Raw genomic sequence first — 12393 nt, forward strand, 5'->3', positions numbered from 1 at the left:
TGAGAGAGTTGTGCAGAGTGTTTAGTTATAAACATTCTGTGGTAGAGAAATCTAAGTACTGGGCTGTAGTGCTTAGTAGGAGTTGAGTAGACGAATAGAGGACGGTACTCTTGCATATTCAACTGCCTTGTAATCGGTTTGTGCTCTACCGTTAAAGAGCTCAGTATTAGATTCAAAAAGCCCGGAGGACTTTGGGGACTCGACGTATGCAGAGAGGCCGAACCAGGATAAGTGATACTAAGTAATCTCTAAACTCTCTCTCAAAATATATATAAATATATTGCATGTGTTGTTTGATATATTTACTCAGCATATAAATTGCCTAAACTGACCCTGAGTAAATTAAGGTGCTGAGTTAGAAGTTGACCCCTTAAAGCGTCAATTCTTAACTCACAAGCTTGATAGCCTTAGTCGACATCTGACTAAAGCTGTTTGGCACTAAGCTCGCCTAAGCTGACCAAAAGCTGAGTTGACCAATTCATCTAAAACATATAAGTCAGCATAAATAATTAACGAAAAAGTTATATTAGTTCCTAACCCCTCCCTTGGAACTAATTACACGGGACCAACAGATAACTCTTATCATATCCTAATATTCACATTTAAGATAGTAGGAGTCGATACGTTCGGCATACACTGTTTCTTTGGGGCTTAACACTCTAGCAGGCTTTCATAAAAACTCTCCCTTCAGGTTTTCATTCCATTTGGTGACAAAGAGAAACCCCCGAATATATGGATTGTTAGGGTTAGCTCCATTCGGCTCTATCCAAAACCATTTTGGCTTGAAATCTTTAATACTTTGAATCTTCTTCATCAATAAGGTTCATCGTCGGCCATTGAGAGTTCAGTAAATCATATCTTCATCTGTATTCTTCGTCGAACTGCCAGAAATGGCGAAATAGGGGACCAATCAGATCAATATCAAGATCACTATAAACTTTGTCATAACTGGGAAGTTCCAACCGGACGTTGGGGGTAATCTGGCAGGGGCAAAGATTGAATTCGGTCAACACGGCCATGACGCATACGGGCAGTGGAAATCTCATCTCCCAATCCATATATTGTGTGAATAGTCGTAAATTGGTGGAGGAGGGAGGAAGATTGGCCCTTCACTATCCTCTAGAAGTGAAATGTTCATTTGTCGGAGGAGCCATGCGTGTTGCTCTTCAAGAGCTCTTATGCGAAATATAGTTAAGGTGGAAGGTTGTTCTAGAACTCTACGATTGATTTTTCGAGGTTTAACCACTTTCTCAACATCATCAACATCAATTGTGGCTCGTTGTTTGTTAACGCAAACCTTTTTTGTTCCATTTTTAGATGACAAAGGAGCCATTAGAGTACAAGAAATGAAGAAACTTAAACAAAAAGGAGAAAGCACAGAAACTTACAGTTTTCGACAATGGTAGAAATCGCAAAAGTAAGAAATAGAGAATATGAGGAGTTGGCCTTTTTTCTTCAATTTATGTAAGGCTAAGGAAAGAGGAAGCGTTTTTAACTTTATTATTCTTGGGGTAAACGACGCGTGTTAATAATAACCGTTGACCCAAAAGAAAACGGCTAGTTAATAATTTCAGGATGATGTCATTGGTGTCAGGCGTGTCTATTCAGCGTTCTGATCGATGAAACCCTAAAGGATTTCATTATGAGACTAGGGGACATCTGATACAATATCGTTTGAATGGGTCTTAAGTTAGTGGGATTTAGCTGTATCCCGAAGCCAACATTTAGGCCCAGTCTTATTAAGGCCCATAAACATGCTTCTCTTCGGCCAAAGCTAACCTTCAGTTGCTGAACATCTCTTCGGGAGCTGCCTAGGATGACACGTGGACCAATGATCATGATGAATTCCAAAGCCATGCTCCCTAAGTTCACATGTATTTTAGAACGGAAATATAGGGTCCGAGGACAAATTAAATATCGTCACGTGTCCAGGTACACACTATTTTGCTTATAAATAGCTTGAGAAACATCAGTAGATACATCACTTTTTAACTCAACTTCTTACTTCATTGGTCTAAGTTGGTTTAATATTTTCTCAAATATTCACTGATTTTAGCATTAGAGAGGGTTCGTCGGAATAATAACTGTTGACCCAAAAGAAAACGGCTAGTTAATAATTTCAGGATGATGTCATTGGTGTCAGGCGTGTCTATTCAGCGTTCTGATCGATGAAACCCTAAAGGATTTCATTATCAGACTAGGGGACATCTGATACAATATCGTTTGAATGGGTCTTAAGTTAGTGGGATTTAGCTGTATCCCGAAGCCAACATTTAGGCCCAGTCTTATTAAGGCCCATAAACATGCTTCTCTTCGGCCAAAGCTAACCTTCAGTTGCTGAACATCTCTTCGGGAGCTGCCTAGGATGACACGTGGACCAATGATCATGATGAATTCCAAAGCCATGCTCCCTAAGTTCACATGTATTTTAGAACGGAAATATAGGGTCCAATGACAAATTAAATATCGTCACGTGTCCAGGTACACACTATTTTGCTTATAAATAGCTTAAGAAACATCAGTAGATACATCACTTTTTAACTCAACTTCTTACTTCATTGGTCTAAGTTGGTTTAATATTTCCTCAAATATTCACTGATTTTAGCATTAGAGAGGGTTCGTCAGAACTGCAGCTCCATTTCTGACAACTGTTATTATCTCAGGTCACGGGAGTACAGTTGAAAGAGAAGATTATATATATATATATATATATATATATATATATAAGGGGATCAAGTGAGAACCTCCTCTTAGGTGAGGACACTTCCTTATGGTGAGAACACTCAAAACTACGTCGTTTTGAGTATAAAAATCAATAAAAAACACTATATGCTGATAATAGGAGTCGGACCTAGGAACTTTCATTTACACTGCACCCTATTTACCACTAAGACAATTGCTTCTCTTGTGCACTATATCACGCGCGACGCTTAATATACCATTGAGCTAGTAGCTTTTATTGTTTAATATTTGACGCATGCACTTATTAATATCGATTAAATATGCATAATAATGAATTATTAATATAAAAAAGAAATGTGCATAATAATGAATTATTAATAGAAAAAAATGTGCATAATAATGAATTATTAATAGAAAAAAAATCCAAGAACATGCTCTAATTTCTTATTTATTTAATTCCTTTATATTTTTGTAATTTATGTTATATAAGAAAATATATTTTTTTTAAACATACGTTAGAACATATATTTTAACTTTTAAAACACGAACTATGAAGTTTAGAACATACGACATATTTTTTAGAACATATGTTATGTTTTTTAGAACATGTGTTATGTTTTTTCGAACATGAGTTATAAATTATATTATAGAACAAATGAAAAAACGATCCAGATATCTACTGATTTTTTTAGAACATTATACTTAATTTTTGGAACACAAAATATAAACTTTAGAACATACGTTATGTTTTTTAGAATATGACTTATAAATTATATTATAGAACAAATACAAAAATGGTCCATATATTTACTATTTTTTTAAAACATTATACTTAATTTTCAGAACATATGTAACAATTTTAGAACATCGTCCTTAAGATTTTAAACCATAAATTACAAAAATATAGAGGAATTAAATAAATAAGAAATTAGAGCATGTTCTTGGATTTTTTTCTATTAATAATTCATTATTATGCACATTTCTTTTTTTTCTATTAATAATTTATTATTATGCACATTTAATCGATATTAATAAGTGCATGCATCAAATATTAAACAATAGAAACTAAAAGGGCACTGGTATATTAAGCAGCACGCGACATAATATACAAGAAAAACAATTGGTTTTGTGATAAGTAGTGTGGAGTGTAGATAAAGAGTCAATGGTTCAAACTCATCTGCAGCAGTGTCTTTTTTTAATTTTCCTACTCAAAATTGACGTAGTTTTGAGCGTTCTCACCATAAGGAAGTGTCCTCACCTAAAAAAAGATTCTCACAATAGCCCTCTCATATATATATATATAGAAGTTAATAATCTAACTAAGGCTCGGTTTTTTCTACTGAAATTAAATTGAATTAACTGAAATGAATTATACTAAACTGAACTCAACAATAATGATAATATTAGGCAGTAAAAATAATAACGACAACAACAATAATAATAATAATATTGAATAAATATTATTAAATATACCAATTATAGCAGCTCGTGAATAATATTGAATCAATATTATTTAATATTATTTATATATATGATCTAAAGCTTATGAAATTAAATACAAATATAAATTTCCATACAAATACAAATTTTCATACAACTATTTAATAATTTAGGTTAAGTCATTTAATAATTTATATATATATAATGATAAATTTTATATAATTATAATAAATAATGATAAATGATATATATATATATATATATATATATAATGATAAAGGATATATTATATATAAATAATTATAATTATAATAAAAAATGATAAATGATAAATTATATATATAATAAATTATAAATTATATATACATAATTATAATTATAATAAATAATGATGAATTATGTATAAATAATATTAAATTTTAAACTATATATAAATTATAATAAATAATAATAAATTAATTATAAATAATTATAATTATAATAAATAATGATAAATTATTGAACTGAACTGAATGTTACTGAACTGAAATTAAGTAAAAAATAATAGGACCAAAAACTTTTTTTAATTATTATTTTTGGAAAAGAGGGCCTAAGACTTATTAACTCTTTTTCCATACTTAAATTTTAAATATAGAAAGCATTAATCTTTATAAAAAAAACTTGGTAGAACCAACACACCGCACTAGCCGTCCTAGGATCTAGGTTTATTAAAATAATTTTCGCGTTTGTTAATTACACATTGGTATTATAACCAACTATTATCAATTATTAGATTAGCAATCTCAATAAGGCATGAAGAATATTTTACTAAATCTCTTATTAACCATGAATACGCTACTTTACAATCTCATACTTGTTAAGATGATTTTAACCCATTAGCCTAGCTAAGATGATTTTAGTCCATAATTAGATTAAAAGACATCTTAGAATGGTAGATAAGGGCTAAATAATGATGAAAGAAGGATAAAAGATTAGAGAAAAATGTATTAACATTTGATGATCAAAACCTCCTTTAGATAGAATGAAAACTTACTTTTATTACATGAACTGTGGAATAAACTTGAAATACAAACACGAATTAAAACAATAACAAAAGTAACTTTAGATTCTTGATAAAAAGAATCAAAATATACAACTAATTACTATACAAAAACGGAGGAAGAAAAGTCTAACCTTGTATTTTCAAATGGTTCCAAAAGGTCGCCCTATTTATAGTAAGAAGTCTCAAATGGCAATAAAACTCAAGTCTTCTACTGACCCCAACTCCCTAATCTGCCAAATTATGATTTAAAGAGAGTTGTAACTGAATTTTGATAATCTGGACATTCAAAAAATGTTGGTGGAGAATGAATCTGTAGGATTTCTACAGGCATCTCGAGATGCTAAGGTAAAAATGCTAGGACAAAAAAAATGCTTCTTTAGATAAAAATTATCATCTCGAAAGTTGAGGACCAAGCTCCGGTAAATTTGTCCAAAAAAGACTTGTCGTCTATTGAATCATTGTCTGGGGGCTCCCGACCTTAGCCATTTCCAACAGAAACCTCATGAAAATATTTGAAAACAACTTAAACACATAAGAGTAAAAAGTGTACATAAACTTATTACTATAATCATAAAACGACTTAAAATAAACCCCCAAACTTGAACTTTTCTTGTTAAGATGAGACTTCTTAGCTATAAAATGAGACGATATAAACCCCCAAACTTGAACTTTTCTTGTCCTCAAACAAATTGCATTAAAAAACGTACTCAAAATTACACGATATACTTTGACGTACACCTAATAGGTTTGTGACTATGTGCAAAGTATGGATACGGTTGGATAATGCCGTAAATCATGGTGAGACCACAAATAAAGTGAGAGAATTGCTACTCTCCTTAAAAAAAACAGATATCACCGACCACTGAATTTATGAAACTGAATAGTGTGTAACCACCCAAATGAAGTGTTTTATTTAATCTATTTATTATCTTACATGCAATCTTAATTTAATTTAAATAGCGAATACTTTTTTTGTTTTACACTGCAATTTTCCTGGATAATCCCAACGCCCTTGTCCAACAACAAACACACAAAATAGGGCTTGAGAGACATTCAATATATATAAGCTTTCAGTCATGAGCAAATAATTCAATTTTCAGAAATAAAGGACTATAGTAGTAGCGTGTTAGTTTTTTATTTAGAAAAAAAAACAAAGAGTAACTTAATAGCTATCTCCTTATGGTTATGCAAAAATTGTTTCGAAATTTAACATTAAATAATTGAACTATTAGTCTATCATTTCAAACGAGAGGAGATCACATGATATAAACATTTTACATGAAATCAATTTTGGTTATTTATGCCCGTATTAAATAAAAATATGATATTTGAAATATATCAATCAATGCATAAAAATACCAATAGAAAAACAAAATAAACATTGATATTGATACTCATGCAACTGCCAACAATATGTATTATTCAAAATTTACCTAAAAATAAGCGTCCTAAAATCAATCATCTATAACCAACATCTACAATCATTAACCACCAAAGTAAAATGGTATATCTCTCTTCATCAGGGAGGGGTTTAACTTTCCTGTTTGGGTTTTTTTCCATTTGTGTTTCGTAGTCTACGACTACTCTCCTGCTATTTAAAAATAAATAAATAAATAAATAAAAACATAAACAAAAAATAAAATGACATATGGGAGAAAATTAAGAGAAGGCAACACCATATACAATCCAAACCTTCAGCAATACAGACCTACATCTATTATCGAAAAGGACACTTAAAGATGGCAAAATTTTTTGTAAAAGAAATACACAGATTTTCTATCTCAGTGTGATTAAAGTTTAGTACCTCTTAGATTTTTGGCAAACATAAGAATGCTGATCCCTATTCTTCTTTTGAGCCATTGTTCCATACTTTCTTGTCTCTCATCATTGATAACTCATGTTTGCATCCATCACTTCATAGCATTTTCAGCTTCATTATGCTTTTCCAGGTTGGCATCCCCCCTTGTCACTTTCATCAACAAGAGTATCTACTCTTTGCTTGTCTCCACCGATCCTTCTCCTTCTACAGATAGAACATCCTCTGCTGATAGTTCAGGATCCATATCTCCTATTGATTGACGATCAGATGATGTACGGTCTGAAACTTCTCCCTTTTCAATGGATTCGCTCATTGATTCTTCCTCTTCTTCATGACTATCATGTTGACTACCCATCTTACCTTCATCTCCTGAGCTACTAGAAGTTACTTCTGTTTCATCTTCTTGATGCCCTGCTTCGCTTTCTTCAGTTACTCCAGGTTCTGCTGCAGCACTCTTTACTTCTGAACCATCTCCACCTATACCCGCAGAGGCAGAGAAAGACTGGAAAGTATCCCAGTCGTCATCTTCGTCATCATCCATCATATCCTTATCGGATTTGACCAAAGCTGATGTAGTTGGCAATGATGAGACAGCCACTGACTGAGAATCTTTTGATACCGGTAATTTTATCTCTAATGGTGTTGTAGATTTTGTCGATACTGTAGGTTGATCTTGTTCAACAGAAGCACGAATAACCCCCTAAAAGGAAAAATTGAGTGGCCAAAATTGCGAGATATTTATGTACCATGTCAAAATAACGTATCTACAACAAGAGCCAATATTAAGAAAGGATGTTTCTGTAGAAAGAGTTTTATTTAACTATTTCCAAGAATACAATGCTTGAACAGCATAGGTTTAATATTTGCATTGTAGTTAAACAGCATCTCAATAACCAGTGACCAAACAAAAGTAGAACTAGAATTTGATTTTCCTTCACGTTTATTCATACTAAAAAAACAGAAAATGAATAAAGCAAACTATGTAAAGGAAATACCTGAAGTTGTTGCCTATGTGTTGCAGGCATTGACAACATAACATCCTTAAAGTAAACAGCAGAGGAAGAAACTTGGGCAAGATGAGAAACAAGCTTTACTGCAGTACTTTTTAAATCGCTGACTTCCTGCCATTTAATTGTGTTGCAAAACAAATGTTTAATGAAGGGAAGAAACCGTATCCATCTAATTCGATTATGAAGGTTATCAACAACCAATAACCTGAGAAGAATTATCCTCTGATGCCAAGAAGACTACGATAATGGAATTGAGAAGCAGATTCATAAAACCCTTAGCACATTCGCTAGCTTTTGCAAGTGTTTGTAAAAGTGCTAGGAATCTCAAGCACTCGCCAGCAACAGCTGCAGATTCTTTACTTACAGGTTTCTGCAAGCAGTAGAATTGGATGACTTGATTAGAATGACATATCCAAGTTAACTTTATTGAAGTTAGAAGGAAATGTTGTAATTTTAAAAAGGATCAAACAAGACCTTCAACATTTTCTGAATTATGGTTACTATATCTGTCACAAGCTCTCCGCAAAAGAATATGAAGAAAGTAGTGTCTTTTATGTTCGAGCTCCTCTGTAATGTGAACTTGAGCACTTGCAATCCAATGGCTTGAACCTATTCTCAACAAAGTTCACAGATATGGATATGAGGATATCTTAGAGTGCGTAGTGAACAAGAAGTAACCATGCCTAGATGCGGATGTACCTGTAGATTTGAGTTGCACAATACAGTTTGGAAATATTTAGTGCAGCATCTGAATACACTATAACAGATAGCACTACTGCTTCTGTTTTCTCCAGGAGGTTCAATTTGATAAGCTAACTTGGCCAATGACATTGTTTGCTCCAAAGAAAAGGAAAGTTTCAATTGCAGTAACTTGCGTGAGTCAGATCTTTTATTCTCCAGAAAATGAATGTCATCAATACAACCCTTAGCTAAATCACCAATCAAAGTCAAGCAAGCTCCAAAGGTTGCTTTCAGATTGAAACTACCATCATCCTCATGTTTGGAAGAATCTACAATAAACATCAATTAACATGTGAGACAATATTTTTCCATTAAAAAGATTCTGCTCTTAACCTATGGATTTTATGTATCATAGGTGTAGGTAGGCAGTAGCAAATATTTTGATCTCAAAACCAGAATAATGCATATTCAAGTATTCAAAGCTGCCACATCTTGCAAAAGTGCTGCGTAAGTTAGACTACATGCAAATTTTCAAACTTCTTTTATTCTTTTTGTTATGACTGTTAGTTTTCATGGTTTTAAAATTGTATGTATTGATTCAAAAGAATTACATGTATTTATCAGTGTAAGCTTCAACTGTCTTATCTTTCATTTCTCTTGAACAAGATTAATGGATGCCCATAACTAGATCCCAAGAAAGGGTCCGCAACAAGTTCTCATTGGCACAAATAAATCTCAATAACCCGATATAAGCAGGTCCCAGGTAAAGGATAGTTATATGAAACCATCCCCCATTTCCAATCTCGTAGGTCAATTGTTTACTTTTGATACGCAATGATTTCCACATAGCACTTCAAACAACTAGACATTCAGGGAAAACCAAGTTTGAATACTTAAAAACTTCTCTAAATTTGGGCGTGTTCGTTTGGAGGGATGAGAGGGAGGTGGATGAAAAGGTTGGACTTTTTCCACCCAATGATTCCACATAGCCCTTGATATCCTCTCCCTCTCTAACCCCCATTTCCAATCTCGTATGTCAATTGTTTGCTTTTGCCACCCAATGATTTCCACATAGCACTTCAAACAACTAGACACTCAGGGAAAACCAAGTTTGAATACTTAAAAACTTCTCTAAATTTGGGTGTGTTCGCTGGAGGGATGAGAGGGAGGTGGATAAAAAGGTTGCACTTTTGCCACCCAATGATTCCACATAGCACTTGATATCCTCTCTCTCTCTAACCCCCATTTCCAAACTCGTATGTCAATTGTTTGCTTTTGCCACCCAATGATTTCCACATAGCACTTCAGACAACTAGACACTCAGGGAAAACCAAGTTTGAATACTTAAAAACTTCTCTAAATTTGGTGTTTGTTCATTTGGAGGGATGAGATGAAAAAGTTGGACTTATTTGGACAACTTTATCATCCACCCTCCCTCTCATCCCTCCAAATGAACACACCCTTCATGTAGGCTTAGTTGTGAAAATATTTACTTCTAAGTTTTTGCAGAGTTCTGTGATACGTTTATTTTTGTTTTATAACCTTATTCAAGTCTTCATTTGTTTAGGTTACTAACTAGGTGCTCTTCTGATATAATGTGCATAAATTCTCTTTCAGGTCAAGACTCATGCATTTATATATTACCTAACATACACCTTTATGTATTCTGAAACCATGGAAAGCTTGAGTTTAAATTTTCAGAATATTTAAACAGTGAAAAGCCACAAAACTAAAATTGCCAATTCAAGTATAGGATTTTACTACTTGTCATGCAATTATTCGGAGAAGAAAACACAACCTTATCAGTTTCTATGTAAAATGCAAGTGTGAGGCACAAGATGCTAACCATCAACCAATTCCTCAAGCAAAGGGCAGGTGAACTTGACAAAATCATTAACTATTGTAAAGCAGGATTCTGTTAAAGCTTCTCTGATACACTTGTAGCTGATCAACAGAAAGGCCAACAGTATGGACTTCAGTTTGTTCTGCATGTGAAGACAAAGAAATTCGGAAAAAGAAAATGACATCTCGCAGTTTTAAATTCTAAAAGCAGAAAAGAAGATAATCAGAGAATGGGCATGCTTGATCAGCAAATTCATTAAGCTTCAAAATAATGCATATTAGAAACACCGCAAACCAAAAAGGTATGAGAACAATGTGACCTGATAAAGCTAACACACCTTCGGCTCAAAACGAGTGAGAATTGCCTTTGCTGCAATAAATAATGGAGATAATAATCCCTCCTGGTTCGAGGGATCTGATACATCAGTCCTGCACCTAAAAGAAGGGAACCATGAGCCAACACTTATAAACCCCACAGGAATTTTGTTTAAAAATAAAATATTCAACATTAATATAAGTTTATAACCTCTGTAGAACATTGAAGATATAAGCCAAAAGAAGTTCCACAGCAAGATAAACAAAATTTTCTGCTTCAAGAAAGTTGTTGGGGCAATTCTGCACAATCTGTGCACAAAATACACATTTAACTGAGCACCTACCATGTGTTTAAAAATGATGTTGCACTTCATAAAGAACATGCAAATACTCTACAGACATCAAAATATATTTTCCAGAAAAGAAGAAAAACTGATCAAGCTAGGGAAAGTATATAAAAATATGAGATAGTATAATATTATTATTCCTGTATAATACTGGTATGAACAGCCTATATATATATATGGGTAAATAATTATAAAGTCCCTAAGTTTTTACGTAATACACTAGTTAGTCCCTCTGTTTTTAGAAATAATTATATAGTCCCTCAGTTTTTAGTTTCATCAACTCCTTAGTCCTTATGTTAGAGTCAATGGTCAAACTATACTAAATAAATTTTAAAATACCAAAATTACCCTTTATGCTATATTTTAATAATAAAACATCTATTTTTTCTATTTTATGTTTTTTTCTCCTTTTTTCCAACAGTCTCTACAATATTGTTTTCCTGCATAATCTCTACAATATTGAGTAATTAATTTATTAAATTTTATATAATTATAGAAATTTAATTTAGTAGCCTAAATTTTATTGACTAAAAAAATGAATGAAAAATATTTCAAAAATTATAAAAATAAGAGCAAAACTATATAAATTGTAAAAATTACTCTTTATTTATCTCTAATAAATTTTATAAATGAAAAAAAAAGGGATTTACCCGTTTTATTGATTCCTACGGATTGGATCAAAACAATTCTTGAATGAGGTATTCAACTCCAGGGATGAATCGAAAAAGAAATCTTTATTGGTTCTACCTCTTTTTTATGAAGAGAATGAATCTTTTTATCGAAGGATCAGCAAAAAATGGGTCCGGATCTCCTGCGGGAATGATTTGGAAGATCCAAAACAAAAAACAGTGGTATTTGCTAGCAACAACATAATGGAGGCAGTCAATCAATATGGATTGATCCTAAATCTGATTCAAATCCAATATAGTACCTATGGGTACATAAGAAATGTATTGACTCAATTCTTTTTAATGAATAGATCCGATCGCAACTTCGAATATGGAATTCAAAGGGATCAAATAGGAAATGATACTCTGAATCATAGAACTATAATGAAATATACGATCAACCAACATTTATCGAATTTGAAACAGAGTCAGAAGAAATGATTAGTATATACAATTACATAAATTTCGGTATATATATACTTCATAAACTTTATTAAAACTATTTCGATTAGATTTGAAATTAAAAAATAAGTTTTTTTTTATGTAA

The 12393-nt window shown here is 32.4% G+C and overlaps 1 protein-coding gene across 4 annotated transcripts in view; it reads right to left on the bottom strand.

Moving 5' to 3' along the window:
• Positions 1-6530: 6530 nt before the first annotated feature.
• LOC136206790 (protein SWEETIE) overlaps positions 6531-12393 on the bottom strand; it is a 48420-nt gene continuing 42557 nt past the window's right edge. For 2 of the 4 annotated variants that reach the window (XM_065997964.1, XM_065997971.1), the window contains 8 exons: positions 11043-11140; positions 10855-10951; positions 10521-10659; positions 8693-9003; positions 8468-8602; positions 8199-8363; positions 7979-8104; positions 6791-7683 (listed from right to left, as the gene is read on the bottom strand). In XM_065997964.1, the coding sequence (XP_065854036.1) occupies positions 7153-7683; positions 7979-8104; positions 8199-8363; positions 8468-8602; positions 8693-9003; positions 10521-10659; positions 10855-10951; positions 11043-11140 (1602 nt within the window). In that variant the 3' untranslated portion in view covers positions 6791-7152. Of the gene's footprint in view, positions 6753-6790; positions 7684-7978; positions 8105-8198; positions 8364-8467; positions 8603-8692; positions 9004-10520; positions 10660-10854; positions 10952-11042; positions 11141-12393 lie in introns of those variants that run through there. The other 2 variants (XR_010676442.1, XM_065997965.1) reach the window with 2 other exon arrangements.

Source organism: Euphorbia lathyris, chromosome 1 (assembly GCF_963576675.1).
Source record: "Euphorbia lathyris chromosome 1, ddEupLath1.1, whole genome shotgun sequence".
In the NCBI taxonomy this organism is placed as follows: Eukaryota; Viridiplantae; Streptophyta; class Magnoliopsida; order Malpighiales; family Euphorbiaceae; genus Euphorbia; species Euphorbia lathyris.